The sequence below is a fragment of the Quercus lobata genome, chromosome 7, assembly GCF_001633185.2.
Source record: "Quercus lobata isolate SW786 chromosome 7, ValleyOak3.0 Primary Assembly, whole genome shotgun sequence".
Lineage (NCBI taxonomy): Eukaryota > Viridiplantae > Streptophyta > Magnoliopsida > Fagales > Fagaceae > Quercus > Quercus lobata.
In genome coordinates, this window is record NC_044910.1 from 47136583 (window position 1) to 47155962 (window position 19380).

The 19380-nt window shown below is 32.7% G+C and overlaps 1 protein-coding gene across 1 annotated transcript; it reads left to right on the forward strand.

The window, feature by feature from the left end:
- The first annotated feature begins 12163 nt into the window (after positions 1-12163).
- Positions 12164-16581, forward strand: LOC115954150 (soluble inorganic pyrophosphatase 1-like). The gene is made up of 9 exons (XM_031072053.1): positions 12164-12431; positions 13479-13623; positions 13720-13748; positions 14801-14866; positions 14946-15053; positions 15458-15523; positions 15596-15716; positions 15821-15902; positions 16256-16581. The coding sequence occupies exons 2-9, from the start codon at positions 13488-13490 to the stop codon at positions 16296-16298; spliced, it is 651 nt and encodes a 216-aa protein (XP_030927913.1). The 5' UTR covers positions 12164-12431; positions 13479-13487; the 3' UTR covers positions 16299-16581.
- Positions 16582-19380: the final 2799 nt, after the last annotated feature.

Genomic DNA, 19380 nt, shown 5'->3' on the forward strand with positions numbered 1-19380 from the left:
TTTTTTTTTTTTTTTTTTTTTTTTTTTTTTTTTTTTTTGCGCTGGAACTTGGCTTTAGGGGAGTTAGCTCCTCGGCCAAGCCCCTAGAACCATTCGCGCGATTAACGCTGACAAGCGTAGCCCCTAATCAAGAAGCATAGCCCCTAACGGAATTTTACACTAAAACTCTATAACCAACCGTTAGAAATGACAAAGGAAGTATCCCGACCTACCGCCTATGCCAACACACAAGCCTTCCCCACAGACGGCGCCAATTGTAAGGCCACGATTCGTAACGAACCGTAACAGTGTTGGGTTCGCACGTAAAAAGGCCCAAACAATATCATTTGTAGAGCGTGGGTTTGAAAGGCTAGGCCTTGGTCGCCAGGCGGTGGGTTTTTCATGGTGCTCATACAAGGTTAAGTTTTCCTTCACCCCTGGAGCCTTTCTCCTGGAGGTGGGCTGGGAGGCTCTGGTTTCTAGCCATTTTTCCCAGCCCCTTCTTTAGGTTACTTGTTTTTCCTTTTATCTTTTTTTGCGTTCATTGTCCTTCGTCCACGTATAGGGTCAACCTTTCCAAGACTGATACTTGTCCCATCAGCCTATACTCAAAGTCGTTGGGGGTGGTTGTAAAAGCCAAAGAATGCGGCTCTGTCAGGTTCAGAGCATTGAATGGCAGTAAGGGCAGCTTTCCCCGGATATTTTAGATTTCCTTTCAAACTTAGTCCTATGCCGTTTTTGCCCCTCTCTTTGGTGGGGCTTTGGGTTTGCCGAGGACAGAACTGTCCTCGGCTGAATCTTAAGGTTATCCCGCCGAACTTGGACCACAGCCTTTCCTTGGCTTGGGCCTCTGGCCCCCTTCACGGGTAAACGGGCCCGGCCCATAAATTATTTGGGCCCCACACCATCTAACGTCCATGATTTCAGGCTATTTGCTCCTGTACCTTATATTTAATGTAATGAGTGCCAGGGTTTCTTTCACCAAGAGTATTTATTTTACCGTATTTTTATAAATTGTTGATGTAACTTAAGTATTTTTCTAAATAATTTTTAGTAAGTAAAAACATGATTTTAGTGACAGTTCATATTAGAATTAGTAAGAATTTACCATATCAATAATTTATAAAAATAGTTTATAACTATAATATTACTCCTTCATTCCAAAAGCATCATTTCCTAACTACATGGGATCTAGATCTAGATGGTGGATATGCGTATGTCATATTAAATTGTAGGTAAGGGGTCATTAATGTAGTCTGGTCCCTCACCTTGCTTCAAAGCTTGCAATGAATATATAAGAAAGAAAATTCCAACCTTTTTCTCATTTAAAAACTCAACCAAATAAATGGGTACTCACAACGTGTAATTGCCGAATGATTTTGGCAATTAAAAAAACAATATGAGCATTATTAAGAATTTATTAAGGTCATTTGCTTACTATTTATTGAAGGTACAGTAAAGAATCATAGACAGAAGGTAGTGATAAAATATTAAAAAATACAAGGGCTAAAGATAGCACCAGCAAAAGCATTAACCTTTTTTCGTCAGTTTTGCAGTCCGGTCGACTCGATATAATTTGTTTTTATATATATAGCAAAGTTGTTCTCGTAAACCAACGGGGGTTGGGATCAAGTGGTAAGCAGCTTGTTCTCGCTTAAGCAGGTCTCGGTTTCGAGACCTTGTGGATGCAGAAAATCCTCGTTGGGAGACTCACCCACCACAGCCAGGTGTGCGACCCGGGTCGACCAACGGATTAGTCGGGGCAAAGCCCCGGATACCGTGGTAGGCAACCAAAAAAAAAAAAAAAAAAAGTTGTTCTCGTACACTTTGGTTGGAAATTCCTTAATGGTAGGGGAAAGAATCTAAGGGAATTTTTTTTTTTTTTTTTTTTTGAAAAGTAACCGAGGACAACCGTTGAGCCAAGTAACAGCTTATCTAGCTTCTTCTTTTCTTTTTTATTTATTTTTTATTTTTTTAGAATACTTTGAAAGTGTACTATAATATATATACTTGTATCTTAAAAATTTGAAAAAGTGAGAAAACAGAAGAAAATGTGAGGTTTTTAAAAGTTACATATAAAAATTAAAAGCTAAAAGTTGATGCCAAACACACTCTTATTTGTAAAGTCTCCGTCAATACTAAAAATCAATTAATTTCTTAGCTTGATGATAAAAAAAAATCATTATGGAGCAGATTCTATAAACTAAAAGTCTATTTATCCATAATCTATATAATTCCAATAATAAAAGGATCTCTAGAATGATAGCCAACAGTATTACAAGTGTTCATTGCCCCTACAATCTTACGAAAATTCTAAGCATATTACCATCTACGAATTATTAAACCAACACAAATAATCAAACTAAATAATTTTATCCCAGCTTAGTTGAGAAATAAAATAGAATAGTTACAATTATTTACTGCCCTTGCCGTTTGAAAATTCTAAGTAGACAATTAAGAGATTAAGTTGAATTTTATTATTTTTTAATATAGGATTGAGTTTTTTTTTTTTTAATAAATGACTAAGTTGAAACCAAGATAGTCAATCTCGTACTAGACACTCTACCAATTTGACCAGTAGAATAATATATTTTAGTACCGGTCAATATTGGTGTATTGTTTTGGGTTTACCGTTATTTTTATATTTATATATATATATGTATGTATGTATGTATGTATGTGTGTGTGTATAAATATTATAATAAATATAAAAGTTTACCATAAAACACTACCTCAATTCAAAACAAATTATTCATGATTTTATACTTTAGCATCAATTAAAAGAAAAAGAAAAACATAATATAAAAAATAGAAAGCTTAATTGTTCATTGTATACTAAGAAAACAAATACTATTAATGAGTTAATGTAAATAAGTTACTATTCTACCCTTACAAAAATTCAAAAAATACAAAACTAAAATAAATTTTTTTTAAAAAAGTTTTTTTTTTCTCTTTTTGTAACAGCTGGTACGCTTAGTACTGGCTGATAATGCCAGAAATCGGCCGATATGGCCGATACATGGCCAGTACAACTGGTATACTTTAGCATCAATTAAAAGAAAAAGAAAAACATAATATAAAAAATAGAAAGCTTAATTGTTCATTGTATACTAAGAAAACAAATACTATTAATGAGTTAATGTAAATAAGTTACTATTCTACCCTTACAAAAATTCAAAAAATACAAAACTAAAATAAATTTTTTTTAAAAAAGTTTTTTTTTTCTCTTTTTGTAACAGCTGGTACGCTTAGTACTGGCTGATAATGCCAGAAATCGGCCGATATGGCCGATACATGGCCAGTACAACTGGTATTTAAACCGGTACAAAACGTTGGCGTTTCGATATCGGTATACGTATCGGTACGGTATCGATCACTTTGGTTGAAACTCAAAACAAGAAAATATAGATAGGAACTTGATTATATTTTACATTAGAGAGAAGGGCAATAGAGTAACCAACAAAGACATATATAAAGTATAATTAAAATATATATTAAACGTAGGTATGTCAGGTTAAGTTAGGCGATTTTGTGAATCTACTGACCTGCACTAAAACCTAACCCACAGCAATATATATATATATATATATATATATGGAAATGCTAATGGATACTCTTAGGGTAATAGTTAACAACCCATTTAAAGAAAATTTTGATGAAAAAAAAAAAGTAATTAATGTTTTGACAATTTTTTCATTTCCCATAAATATGGTGTCAAAATCTTCTTAAAATGAATTGTTAACCATTGCCCTAAAGGCACTCGTTAGCATAATTCATATATATATATATATATAACAATCCAAATCCAACTCATCAAACCTTAAAAATGAAACCCGTAAATCGGTAGATTGATTGTACACCCTTAGTTTTAATGAACTAAGAGCATTGGCATCGACTTCCTTACATTTTTCTCCTTATTTTAGGATAAAAACTTAATTTTTCATATTTTAGCTAATCACTTCTCAAAATACCCATATCGGATTCTCTATTATAAATCCTATTTCATTCAAATATGATTTCTTCATTCATTTTTTTTTAAAATAATTTATCTCACTTTTTAAAACACCCAATTTTATTTATGTTAGGTTACCAGGATACAACAAATAATAAAATAGTGGTTTGGGCAATGAACAATGCACTATAACAAAAATCCTAATAACAGTTGTTTCAGCTTGTGTAAATTATTGTCTATTTTATCATATAAATAATTTTTTTACATAAATACTTTTCAAAAACATCAACTTTGGATTATATATTTTACACTATATATCATCAAAATATTATTTATTTATCAATTACTTATTTCTCTCTCTTTCTTTCTCCCCCCCCCCCTTCAAGTGGTGGCTCTAGGATTTCTTTTCAAGTGGGTCATTAAGACACTTAAATTAAAAAAAATTTAATATATATATATTATATTACTTGAATATATCGAGTTGTCGACAAAAAAAAAAAAAAAAAATACACAAATACATGACATATTACTATTTCCTTCTACGAGTTTTCATATTTTGACATCATAATGAGTTTTCACTATTTATTGTCAATGTGGATAAGTGTAACCATTTTATTCTGTAAAGTTTGTATAATGTTTTGTATTTTTATGTAATTGTCATTATCTATTTGCTATTGTTTCTATAAATACTTCTTAATCTAAATGACAAAAGTTAACCCATATACATTTTATTAATTATTGACCCAAAGAGCCATACACATCCATACATATATAAATATATAAATAATACACTATGTTTCTATTTAACCAATCAAATGTATGAAGAAACACTAGCATGATAACAATACACATACATGTAACATGATTTGTGTTGTTTAGTTTTGGGTTGAACTGATCCTATGTTAGAGTGTGTAGAGATATTTTTAAAGGTAGATTAAACTAATAAAATACTATTCTATACACATAATTTTTTTTATCAAGTTGAGGGGTTCATTTGAACCCCTTAAAGCATTAGTAATAGCGTTGTCTCTTTCTCTCTCTCTCTCTCTCTCTGAGTAGAGAAAATATTAAAAAAAAAATATTTGCATATGAATAGGATCTACAATTAATGTTGCTAGAATTCTATTTTTCACAATTTTGCATGACCTGATTGAGTTGATGTGGAAGTTTTCTAGGATTGGTTGGGTAAATTGTGAGGCATATACTATTTTAGATGTGATGTGAGTTATCTAAAATTTATATAATCATCGTAAATATGTGATTTTTAAATGAGACAATACCATATATCTTGTTAGATATAATAATAAATTCTTAATTATGAAATAAATCATTTCTCTTTTCCATAAATTGGAGAAAATTCTTAATTTTAATAATAACTCAATATGTATTGTATATGTTGTAAGGCCCTTGGGCCTTGAGGTTCATTATCTACCCGTATATTGGGCTTGTGGCCCAAGCCGAGGACAAGGACCCACCCGAGGAGGAGAGGCCTTCATCAGAAGAGACTGTGTTGAAAAATAGAAAGGTGGGATTTGGTCATAATAGCTCTGGAGAGTGTGCCGAGGATGAAAAAATCCTCGGCTAGACTAGGCCGAGGTCCTGAAAGATGGTTTGACAGCAAGGGTGACAACCCTAGAAATTCAGCTGGGGCGGACAAGCATTGCAGAGATATCAAATAAGGAGGAGTCCCAAAATATATAGGGAGAAAGCTACTACCTCTGCATTAAATGCATTGCAGCTAACTCCCTTGCCACATTGATATAGAAGTGATACCTGAACAATGTATTTCAGCATTACAACTACTACATGAGGACTTGCGGAAAGTGCTGATGGGACAAGTATCAGCACTAACCATCTAGCACACAGGTGGAAGGTGGAGATGAAAAGTGAAGAGAGTATAAAAGTATAGGGAGGCACCAGATTAAGGGAGGGAGAAAAAACAATATAGCATTCAAGAACCAAACTTGTAATCGGACTTGAGAATAATATATAAGAATAGACTTCCTCGGACTTTGCCAATGACAATTTTTCTTCAATATAACCCTTTTTCTTTTCATTTTCTTATCATCTGAATCCCTCCCAATGTTCGTTTGATTAACTAAAACCTAATTTTCCAACCCACTCTCTACAAATTCATTGTTTTTGGGCTTTTTGGGCCTAAGTCCATCCACATAGTGGGCTGGGAGCTCAAATCTGGTCCTTACATATGTAATACGCTATTATGATTTTTTTTTTTTTTTTTTGGTTTTTGAATTATGATTTGAACTTACTTCGTGGTGCCAAATGGAATAATGGACATTAAATTGCCATTACAAATAACAAAAATGTTGTTATAATGAGCAAATCATAAGCATAGTTATTAAACCTAGATTGGCCACTAACCTGGTCTATAAGTGGGTCACTGGGTCATTGGTTCAACCAAAGGGTCAATAGACAACGGTTGCATGGTCAAATAAAAAGAATTTAAAAATTAAATATATAAAAGTAAGTTTGAGAGTCATAACATAAATATGAAAATTTTTTAAAAAAATGCCTAAATTAAACTTTCCATTATAATTCAAAATGAAGGTTTCATAAGCAATAGCATTAGAACTTCTATAAAAGTCACAAGCAAAATAAATGAATTTCATAAGATTGCAACAAAGTTTTTGCTAAATAAAACTTTGTTACATGTCCTAAAATTTTGTATAGTAAAAAAAAAAAAAAAAAAAAAAAAGGCAAATCTTAAACTACATAAACAAAAGAAGAGAAAAAAAAAAATTTAAAAGCACAAGCAATGTAAATAAAAGAAGAGAAAAGAAGGTTTAAGCAGTAAATTATATAATATATACTCATATACTCATATTTACGTGCTAACTGGCTACGTAAAATTGAGAAGTGCATTATTTATTTAGGTTTTCTTTTATTTAAATTATATGGGCATGTTTAGTAGCGGTGTTCTAGTATTATTGTTTAAAATGATGTGAAAATATGTGTTTAAAGTACTTATAATACAAAAAAACTACTCTGAATGTGTTCTCAAAATAGTGAAAATACAATGTTTAAACTAAATACCTTAAATTGAAAACTGTGATTGAAACACGGTTGATCAAATACTCTTACCAAACACATTTTTATTTTTATTTTGCCCACAATTTTCAGTGTTTAAACATTGACAACTGCTATTTGAGCTTGCATACTAAACAAACTTCATATTATTACACATTAAACAGTAAATGAGTCATTGGGATGGACCTATTAACGTAAATTTACACACTTCACAAACCCAATAAAGTTATTAAAACCCAACTGGGTCACACAGTTTGCTTAAAACCCTTCGAATTTTACCAGTTTTGATAGGGTCTTATGCACATCCGATGCAATTGATGACCCAAACCGATTTGACTGCCCAGGCTGGGTTTAATAACAGTGTAACTCGGTAAGACTATGAAAGTAAATTAATTACAAACAGATGGGATGAAAAGTTGAAAATTAATTACTGTTATTCTTATTCAATTCCTCTTCCTTTCAATTATTTTGCATATTTTCGGAAAGTACACAAACCATTTGAAAATGTTATCCATTATCATCAATACAATTAACGACCTCATATTAATTTTCTGAATTTACTATAAATGATATATCTCCAATCCCAAATTTTGCTATTATGGCAAAGTTTTTATATATAGCCTGTGGCTAAGACAACCATTTATTTTTTGACAATTAAGACAGCCATTTCAGAAAAATAAAAAACTAATTTTAATTAGCTTTATTGCAAACTAATTGATGTTTTAGCTTAATAATAAAACGTAATCATCTTGAAATTGACACTATTAGTGTGCGTTTGGTTCTAAATTAAAAAGCTGATTTGTTTTAAGTTTCAACTTATTTTTGCTACTATTTATAGTTCCGCTATATTTTTTGATATTATTCATAAGTCTCAATATATTATTTCAACTAATTTTTACTTTTATCTATATTATTTTTAGTCAAAAAAAAAATCCCCAATAGATCCTTACATTGACAACATGCTTTCAATTCTAAATGGAATTTCAAAACATGGCCCAGATTCATAATGAGAGAGAGAGAGAGAGGAAAAACATAGTAATAAAACAAAGAATAAGAACTGGTTATAGTCATGAAGACTCCATTAGTCCTCCCATTAAGTTGAAGAAGTCACGTTCCTTCAGGAATTGTTTCGACCCAATTGTCCTGGTCAGATAACAGTAACACAATGATGAAAATTCAACGTCCAGACGTGACCAAAACAACAACAACGGTTTTTATGTCCCGAAGAACTGTCTAAACTTACAAAAGTCGAGCACAATAAAGAATTTAATATTTCAAAGAAGACTGGTAGGTTTTAGCTCGGCAAGTCAAATATAATAAAACTTTTTTTGGTGGCACAGACAGAGTGATTGAATGGATTGGATAGGCATTCCCACAGGGATCACATGCTAAGATAGAAGAGGAATTGATGCCGTGCGAATTTATTGGTCGAGCTTACTTCAACGCCACTTCTTCCGCCAGCTCCCGCTAACCCTAAAATTACGTGTGGACGCAATTACACTTAACCTTTTTTGAGCTGCCATGCCCATTTTGACTTTCTACCTAATTTTTATTTTTATTTTTGTAATCATGTGAATTGTGCGATGGAGTGTAGTGACTAGTGAGAACGAATATATTTTCCGCATAAAAAATATTCCATAATTAATCATTATTAAATTAAGAGAATGAATAGTTTTCAAAAAAATTAAGAGAATGACTACTTTTACAAAATTTTCACAATTAATTATATCTAGTAAGTTATAATTGGTTCTAATTTGAATTTACTACTGAAAAATTAGTATTTTTTTTTTACCTACCAATAACGACCTCTAATAACCTACAACATAGGATTTATTGTGAAAGTGTTGTGAAAAATGTTATGGAGATAGTATTTTTATTTTAAAGTAATGACGAATCCCTTAATTTAGAGAGAGAGACTATTTGCTTCATGTGTAAATTATGTAGCTTTATGTTGGTTCAAGTTAGCTTAATTAGTAAAGTGTATTGTTATTGAATCAAGAGCGGCTCTACAGTCAGCCAAAGGGTTCAAATGAACCCCTTGACTTGGGCAAAAAAAAAAAAAAATTTATATATGAAATTTTTTAATTTTTTTTAACACACTGAGCATAAATTTTGTTTAAATCTAGCTTAAATAAGCTTGAATATGCTTAATTTTGTGCTACTTTCACAATATTTTTATAATAATTTTAAAATAAAGGTTAAGTGGCAAGTTATAAGTGATTTTATCTTTACCCACAATTGACATCACTTTTTTACATACCTTTAACAATTTGTCATATGAATTTTGTTGTGAAGGTGTTGTGCAATAACACTACTCTTAAAAATGCTCATTCGTTTTAAAATAAATAAACCTTATCTAACTCTGGCTTACTATATGAGAAATTATAAGATCTATATGGTGGATAAGTGATGTGGTTCACCATTCCACTAAAAAAATTCCACATGTTTAAAATTGTTAGTTAGAAATTTTTTTTTAAACAGAAATTAATTACTGGCTCAACAATTTTAAACAAGTGGAAGTTTTTTAGTGGAATGATGAATAAGTGACATGGTCCACCAGAGGACTCTATAATTTCTCCTTACTATATAGTTGATGGCGGAATAAAACTATTTTTCCTTGCATTTTTCTTCTTCATGAGAAAAGAAGTACACCACTCAAAGGTGCATTGCCTTCGAGCTTGGTGAATAATGCACCTAAAGAACCACGAAAGGAGGAACATGCTTCGGAATACTTAGAGTAGAGGGAAATGATGTCAAGCAGAACAAAAGCTGCAGATCAAGGTTGTTGTGCTTTCTTTTTGTCCAAAAAACTAAGTAGTTGACGAGGTCTCATTTCTTGACTACTAAAAGGCAACAAGCCTTGTTTGAAAAGTATGTAGGTATCTAGGGGGTGGGGGAGGAAGGAATTGGTAGAATTTTGTTAGGTCCCCAATGAGGGGGGATGGGGCCATGCAACGGGTACAAGCTAGACTTTGAATTGAAGCAAAAAATCCAAGATTTCATAAAAGAAGGAAAAATCAACGTGGCGGATGAATAGGAAACTCCTAAGAACCCCCTTAATTTGGCAACAAGAGTCGGTTATGGAATAGTCTTCTGGTCGGCTTTCCCATTCTTGAGGACTTTATGATTGGCTTACTTGTGATGCGCGTGGCGATATAAGTAGAACTGGGTTTGTGGGCAATGGACTCCACGGGTGTTGGGAGCTCGAGTAAGGGAAGCCCCTCATTCTTGCTGGACGAACAAGCATTATTTCATTTCGTGCGGGTAGTGCAAAATGACAACATTATTTTTCGTTGGTTATAGGTAAATACCAAGGTTCTCTTGGCACTAGTTCTACTGGCCCCAAAGTAAGGAAGAACCATTCTAGTGGTTTACTTTTTTCCTCATTCTCTTTATCACTCTTTCCCCCTTCTATATTTTCTTTCTATCTAATCAAGTTGGTTGATAAGTGCTTTATAGATTTCTAAGTCCAAGAAGTTTTTTAGTGCTTGCTCCAATTCCAAGAGAATGACCATGTGTAAGGTTAAAAAGTCGTACACTTCAAAAGCAAAAACTTATATCAAATACTATTTTTTTTCTTAGTTCCACATTTACTCCCAGACCAAATCTTATGTGTGTTACCGTTCTTCTTTATCATTTTTTTAATTGTTAGTACATCTAAATATAATAAATTATTATTAATTTGACAAAAATGTTTAATTAGTTATTTAATTATATTTACTTATGCATTAAATGGTTGTTGTCTTATCAATCTTTAAACTATTAATAATTTTTAAGGCTATTGTACAATACAGTTTGTATACTAAATTGTATTTAGAATACTATTTTAAATTATTTTATATAATATGAAAGTTGTATATAAAAAAAAAATAATCATTTTATGTTTTACTTCTTCCACAATAAATTTATAGCTTTGACACTATTGACCCCTCTAGAAAAAAATCATGAAATTGTCACTGTATTGAATAAAAGATCTGAGGTTGATCTTAACTTACACAAAAAAAAAAAAAAAAAAAATCAGTTGATGAAAAAAAAAATTATTAAGAGTGAATGCCATAAGTTAAAACTATCTTTTAAATATGTGGCTTTTGTTTGAAAAAAATAAATGTTTAAAATTGCTAAGTCAGTTGTCAGCTTTTATTTTATTTTATTCTTATCTACAATTGACTTGGCAATTTTAAACACGTAGGAGTTTTATTTAGTTTAAATGGTAAAATTTCTACGATAGAACAAGAAATGTGATTTTGAGTTCTATTTACATTAAAAAATCAATTGGTGTTTTGGAAAAATAGTAAATGACAAATAATTATAATGTCAATGGCCATCAATTAAAATCTACGGTATCAAAAAAAAAAGTTTTAAATTATCAAAATTATATGTATAATTGATATCACATTTTTTCTATATGCTCTTTTTAAGTTTTGAGTCCCTCCCAAAAAAGAAAAAAAAATTTGAGAAGGAAAAAAAAAAAGAAAGAAAGAAATAAATGTCCATTTGGCAGCAAAATTTTATCTATAAACTTTTTGCTTGAATCGATTTTTGTATCATTTTTATCATATAAACCAAGAGAAAATCTGGTTCTAACATAGAAGTATATCTAAAGTTCCACAAAGGAAACTAATCTATATTTCTCTTTGTCTTACCTTTGAATAAATAAAGTTACCCGAAATTACAAAAAATGCAAATTCTTCTCTACGCGAGTGGATAACGCAAATGAGGTCCAACGTGTTAATGAGTCGCTGCCACATAGTATGCTGCAGATTCAAGCTAACGTGTCAACAATACAGCTGCACAATAACCGAAACCCCACAGCGAATGGGGTACACCGACTCACACTTCATCCCCATCACCAAACACAATCAATGTAAGGTACTACTATTACCATTTTTTATAATATCATAAAATAGACATTTTTTTTTTTTTTTTGGTTTCAAAAATAAACGGTAACCGAGACGATAGACTTCCCAACGTCCAGACTAACGATAACGCAGCGGACCAAGACTGCACCGCACGACCGTTAGGAACTAAGTGGGACCCAGCCAAAGTCTCAACTACCCAATCAAAAAACGACACGTACCCCCCACCGTCTTCTAACAGCTGGTGCCACGATATATTCGTTTTCTCGCAGAATATACGGATTCCATAAGCATTTCACTGTTTGTTGAAACGTAAGAATTTTCCATTTTCTCTTTTTTTCTTTTATTTATTTGTCTTTTCCATTTAGGTCCCTTTAAATGGGGAAACAGAAACGAGAGCGGGAACGCGTACCGCACAGCTCCTCCTTTCTTTCTTTCTCTACTTAAACGCTATTCCCATTTTCTAGGTCTTGCAAGTTGCATCCTCTCTTTCCCATTCTCTCATTCTCTTTCTCTATTTTTGTCGAGATCTGTGCCTTTTCTCGTAGCTTCATTTGTACGAGCTGGATCCTCAGTTAACAGTTGAAATAGTGGAGGTACGTTTCACAGATCGGCTTTTTTTGCCGTAAACTTCATGCTCTTGCCTTTTGATTTTTGTTTTGGTCGTGGTCTCGTGGATCCAAATTTTTCGTCTTTTTTTTCGTTGCGTGTGATGCATGCAACAGTGCTCTCTGTGTGTTATTGTGTGAGCGTTTCTTATTACGAAAGAAAGAACGAGTGGATTTTTGCTTTTGATTTTTCCGAATCTTTGTTTTGATTTTTTTAAACGGTATTTTTACTTTTATATCCCAGCGATTGTTGAAGGAAACTCTTGATGAATCTTTTTTAGCCATTTTTGGCAGATCTGAGACTGATTTTGTGGATGAATTTATTTTCCTTACAGTTCATTTTTCCTGATACGTTTCAAAATGAAATTGCTTTGTCTGTGCGTTTTTTAAGTACGAAGAAACTGAAATTTTTTCTTCTTCTTCTAATTAGATATTCACCTCAATATCTATTTGGATCGAGAAGCTTTAGGGCATTTATTAATTTAAATTTGTCTGATTTTTGTATTAAAATTTAAAATTTTAGAAAAGTAATTTGTAACCTGTTAGCCAAATAATGCCAAAATCTTTGTGACGAATTTCAAAGCCGGAACTGTTTCTGTCATGTTTGTGCTTGTCTTTGTAGAAGATTTTTAATTTTTTTAATAAAAAAAATCTTTTTTTTTTTAATAGTTTTTTATGGTAGCTTCTGGTTGATGTTACTTTTAGTTGACACGGTAAACGTCTAATAAACGTTATCGTTTCATATGGTAATCTTGTAGTTGACGTTTAGCAATTGGGACCCTTAATTAATACATAAAAAGTTGATAAATGGGTATCTTTGTTTGGTACAAATGTCTTTATGAGACACAATTAAGCGTCTCTCTATATTGCTAATTCCAACTAATCAGAAAGTTGCGTATAATGTGAGCAGAACTAAATGAAGATTCTCGTTTTGATTTAGTTTGAGAAATTGTTACTTGAAGATACATTATTTATTGGGTTTGTGACAAAAGTACTAGCTGCGTTTTTTTGAAATATCTCTGTATGCACTTTCAGCCTGCAGTCATGGTTCCACCAATTGAAACCCCGAACAAAAACCACGATGCTCATTACGCCCCACATGCTCCTCTTAATGAGAGGATTCTTTCATCCATGACGAGGAGGTCTGTTGCTGCTCATCCTTGGCATGATCTTGAGATAGGTATGCAATGTCATAGTAAACCGTTTGTAGTTAATGCTTAACTGTTATTTTTTGTCACTAATCAATGTGGCAAACCTATGTTTTCGTTTCGAACAGGACCTGGAGCTCCAACCGTATTCAACGCTGTAAGAATACCAAAACATTATCATCATTTGTTCATTTGCTCGTTGTATAAGTTGTTCTGGCTTGTGATTGCTTGAGAACTGATTCTAAGGTTTGCATGTGTAAATAGTAATTTATGATTATCATATATTTTACACAGATCTAGCCATAACCAAAAAGTTGGACAAACCTGTCTTGTTATTACTGACACGCTATATCACCTATGTTTCGGAACATCAATGCATTTGGTTCTTGTTTAGAATGGGAGTTCCTTTTTTCTAAACAAATCATATGGCCCCCTAGGTTCTGAGGAAACTTTGCGAAGTGGACCAAGAATTGTATGGTCAAACATATGAATGCTGCGTAACTTCTGGGGCCACTTGTTTGTTAGGAAAGTGTCAGAAAGAACTTCTAAAAAAAGAGAAAGTGAATACATCATACTTAGTTTGCTAGATATTATTGGATTTTAGTCCAACTATTAGTACCCTGTAATTTTAATCTCTCATTATTAGAGAAGCTTTTTTTAACTAGTACTGAATTGGATACTTTAAAAATGCACTAAACCTTGGAGCCACATTAGCCACAAATTTGCAACTCCTGCCATGTGATTTGTGGATGTGGTTCCTCTCGTGTAATTTTGGGGTGGTTTGCAAATCAACATATAAAGATATGTCCTTTATATTTGTGCCATTGTTCTGTGCAGCACTGTATGACATAATCTGCAAAATTTAGCTACCTTATCTAAAGAAAACTGTTTATTCATGACTATGGATTTGGAAGAAGTAACTTGTTTAGACTAGTCAGACTAAATCTATAATTTTCCAGAACTGTAATGTCGTTGGTTTTTTTTTTTTTTTTTCCTTTAACTAATCTGCCCCAGAAAATACCATCTTGCACGTTTCTTTGAATATGCAGTTTTATATTACTTTCTGTACAGTTACAGCTTTTGGCTGTTAGAATTGTTATTACATTTCAGAAGAATAAGTGAATATTTTACATGATATTTAGCGAAAAATTGTTATAAATTCAGCATTTTGACTAGAATCTTTTATTGGTTGATGGCTAATTTATGCAGGTAGTTGAGATATCGAAAGGAAGCAAGGTGAAATATGAACTTGACAAGAAAACTGGATTGATTAAGGTAATGATGCGAGTTAAGTCTCTTTCCTTGGTCTCCTCATATATGTTAGTGGATTTCTAAATGGTACATATATTTACAGGTCGATCGTGTGCTCTACTCATCTGTTGTGTATCCCCACAACTATGGTTTCATTCCTCGTACTCTTTGCGAGGACAATGACCCCATGGATGTCTTGGTTATTATGCAGGTATGCATATCTCTTTGCAAATTTTAAAATTTCACTCCTTTTTATCCTTGCATGCACGTGTTTTTGGGAATTATACATGTATGCTTGAAAGCACTTAATGTCATCTAATTGGCTTGTTTGTCCAAGGCATTCAAACTTGACCTGAACTTACATCGATTAGATTATGTATACCTGTCTACTTTAACAGTCTAATGTATCTACATTGATTGGATTATGTAGAGCTGTCTACTTTAACAATCTCATGTATCTTCCTACATACAGTCATGTTTATATATGTTTGTATGTGTATATAGCATTGAACCTGAACGATGAACTGAACCCCACAAATGGCCTTCAAAACAATGGTTTAATTGTAGAGAGTTGTAAACCTGCCTGATATATCTTGGCTTTACAAATATTGACAGGAGCCAGTTCTTCCTGGATGCTTTCTTCGGGCTAGAGCTATAGGCCTCATGCCTATGATCGATCAGGTAAATAATCTGAGACCCAAAAGAAAGTCTTTATCCTTAAAAAAAACAAGTGTTAATTTTGATTTTTTACAGGGTGAGAAAGATGACAAGATAATTGCTGTTTGTGCCGATGATCCTGAGTACCGAGACATCAATGATATCAAGGATCTCCCACCACATCGTTTGGCTGAGATACGCCGCTTCTTTGAAGACTGTAAGTTTTTAGCATACAATAATTGTGAACATCTGCAAACATAATCCAATGCTGTATGTAAATCCTATGGATGACATGTTACTGATCCTGAATACAATAATCAGACAAGAAAAATGAGAACAAGGAAGTTGCAGTTAATGACTTTCTGCCTGCTTCTGCTGCCTATGAAGCAATCCAGTACTCCATGTAAGCGATATTCCTCTTTAATTAGTCTCTCTTACACATGAATACACACACACACATACACAAAAGGGAAGAAAATGCTTCAATATTTTTGATCTAGAAGATATTCCCAATTCCAGTTTGAGTTTTGGGCAAGTGATCTAATTGAAAAATATATTTGTAAATCTATTTCTTATGCTTTCTTTGCACTACTTCCATCCCTGGACAACACAGGTTCCAGGCTTTTACAATTACTTTTAGGCGTTCATCTTGAATATCTTAAATTGTTTTTTCTTTCTAATTCCTTTTTAGTACCAATATGTGCATGTATTATTATGCTTATCATCTGATTACATTTATCTTCTTTCTTTGTGAAGGAACCTCTATGCAGACTACATAGTGGAGAGCCTGAGGCGGTAGCTGTTTGTACAAGCATACATCTTGGGGTGTGATTCTCCTACTTATAATGAAGTTGCTGTTATATAAGATTTTACTTTGTTACGAGAAACCTCTGTATGTAGCTGCTCTGCTTACATTGGTTTCAGGAATGTGTGCTAATACTACAACCTTTAAATGGATTGTTTTTTCATGATGATGATGATGATAAGTACGGAACGAATTTTGTTGTAATGAATATCTGAAAGGAGCAGGGAAAATTAGTCTGGCTAGAGAATATATTGATGCTTGTGATGATTCTTTTTTAGGGTCCTCAATTTGTCACCGTTCTCTGTAAGATGCTTGGCATTATTCAAGCATGCAGTCCATTTGTCACAAGTTTTTTTATTATAAAAAAATAAATGTGTTTTGTTAAACAACTGGTGCAATGGTTTGTAAAATGAATAAATCAGTATTTGCCTAGTATCAAGTTTACTTGGTAGACATTAGAGGGAGTCTCTTTCTCCCTCTAATGCCTACAACTTTAAGGGTATTCAAACTTTGGTTTTCCAACCTCCTATGAAGTATGTTTGGTGGGAGTCTCTCTATAAAGGTATTCAAACCTTGATTCTCCTCAAAGAACAGGTAATACAAAGGGTCTAAAATTCATTTGTTATAACTGATACGGCAATGAAAAATGTAACTATTGGGTTGATTACCTCTTGCATAGAGGATTTGTTCAAGCGTTTTGTAACCGGCACTTTTATTAGAAGAATTAATGTTTAAATCCTTTTTCCCTTATTGTACTATCGAATTATTAGGGGGAAAAAAGAGTACAACAACGGAATGTTTTATCAAAAATAAATCTCAAATTCCTAAAATTACTAATTTTCTATGTTCAAATTCCTCCCTTACAACCTCCAAAATTTTAGAGAAAAAATTGTCTAACAAGAATAGAATGGTAATATGCTCGAATTTTGCAATTTATGCTCATAAATATGATCACAATTAAAATGCCAAATTCTCTAAATACTCTCAATATGTGCTCGGGGAGATGATCCAAATGTACCTTGTATACTTTCACAAAATTTCAATCCCCAAAACATTAATTATTGGGACAATCGTTTGAGTGCCCCACAATTTCTAGTAGTTTATTTGCATAGTCTTAGCTATAGATTTATATATATATATATATATATATATAATTTTTATGTTAAATCCATAACAAAAAGCTAAAAGCTAGCGTGGTTAAAAAAATAAAAAAAATAAAAAGTTAGATTATTTGCAAAAAAAGACAAAAAGAAAAGGCAAAAAACTTTTTGCCATTTTTCATTAAAAAAAAAAAATAGAGATAACCATTGTTGAGGTCAAAAAAATCATAGCACCCAAGCCCAAAGAAATAAATACAAGGGGCCATAGAAAAATGAAAAGAGGTGGTAAGCCCAAAAGGCTTGAAGCCCAAAAAACATAAAGAAAAAAGACAAGCTCGGAAGCCTATGAGAAAAGAAAGAAGAAAAAGAAAAAAAGCCCAGATCAGAAGATTGGAAAATTACCAGCGTAAAAAGAAAGCTAAGTTGGGATCTCTAGAGGCTGCCAAAAGGCTTGGGATCCCTAAGGCATGTAGCACAGCCAAGAGAGGATTAAGACATCTCAAAGGAAAAGTCAAAAGAACACAAGAAACAGAGGATGGATACATCCTTCTCAGGTACTAGAGATCCAGCAAAGAAAAAAGTAGAAAGCCTGGAGTGACCTCTCACAGCGCAAGTGGACGGCACCTCGGGGAATCAGAATGAAGGGCTATAAAAAGGGGAGTAGCAGCAAAGGACTTTCGAACCGACAGAGTGGGATTCCGCTCATTTGAGAAAAAAGATAAAGAGGAAGGACGACCAAAAGCTGAACCATGAAGAACGTGACATCAGGAACCAGTGCACTCCGAAATAGATAGTTAGCCATGGGCTTTTGAGGAAACAGCACCAAAAGGAAGAAAAAAAATGAGAAACAGGGAAAACCCAACCTTCTTAGTGATGGACACAAAACGGGCTCTGGTACCCAGGGGACAAAACAGGGGAATCAATAGTTTCTCGGGACCCTAAAAATAACACTATAAAAAGGGGGGAAGGATCATGAAGAAGGCAACAAGAATGAGAACAAGAATCATTTGAGAAGGCTTTGTCGAGAAAAACTCAGAGAAATTAGTAAAACCATCTGCCGGTATCTTAGAAACAGCCACTATAGCACATACTTTGCAAGTCTTAGAGGCTTGAATAGCTATCTAATTCTGTAATTTTTGAGCTTACTTGAACCTTGTATCACGTCTTAGTGAGCACACTATAATCATAATAAAGAAACTTTAATGAAGTATTTCTTATTAATTTGAAGATCCCTAACCATTACTTTGTACATTTACTGATTGCTTTGCATTATTTTTGTTGTTTTGATTGTTACTCAATATAGATATCCTCGTTTGCTAGTTTATATGTATTGTAGAAAGTATGTCTTGTACACCACTTGGTTTTTAAACAGCCCTTTAGCTGCGGTGAACCAAAGCCCAGTCCACCAAACTATAATCATTTCGCCTAGGATCCTTGGGCCTGTGTGCTAAAGAAAAAGCACTCCCACAACCATTAACCATCATTCATTATTTATCATTCTCAAATTTATTTCTCATTTTTTAAAGAGAAATACCAAAATTTCAATTTTGTGTTGCATTGAAAGATACTTTCAAAAGGGATTTCCTGTAATTTGTAGACTCAAGTTGAACTCAACTTCATGTCCCTTTAGGAAAACACATCATATTACAATCCATTATGTTTCATGAAAAATTTATATAGAGTCAAGATAACAAAGAAATAAGAATAATGAAACAAGTATGCTACAAAACAGAATAGCAGTACCAGATAATTCTTTGGAAACTTACTTGAATCTATCTTGAATAATTATCCCAAAAAAAAAATTATCTTCAATAATATTTCACATCCTGAAATTCATTTCAATACTTAAAAATATTACAAAAGGGTTAAGAAATAAAAATTCTGAAAGATTACAAGATGATGATTTTGAGTACAAGTGTGATCATGAGTTTTGTTTTATGTATTTATAATTGTGTGTTTTTTTTTTTTTTTTTTTT

Coding starts and splice junctions, on each gene's coding strand:
- LOC115954150 (XM_031072053.1), top strand. CDS start 13,488: ATGGTTCCACCAATTGAAACCCCGAACAAAAACCACGATGCTCATTAC. Junction 15,717..15,820: donor ACGCCGCTTCTTTGAAGACT/GTAAGTTTTTAG, acceptor TACAATAATCAG/ACAAGAAAAATGAGAACAAG. Junction 15,903..16,255: donor GAAGCAATCCAGTACTCCAT/GTAAGCGATATT, acceptor TTCTTTGTGAAG/GAACCTCTATGCAGACTACA.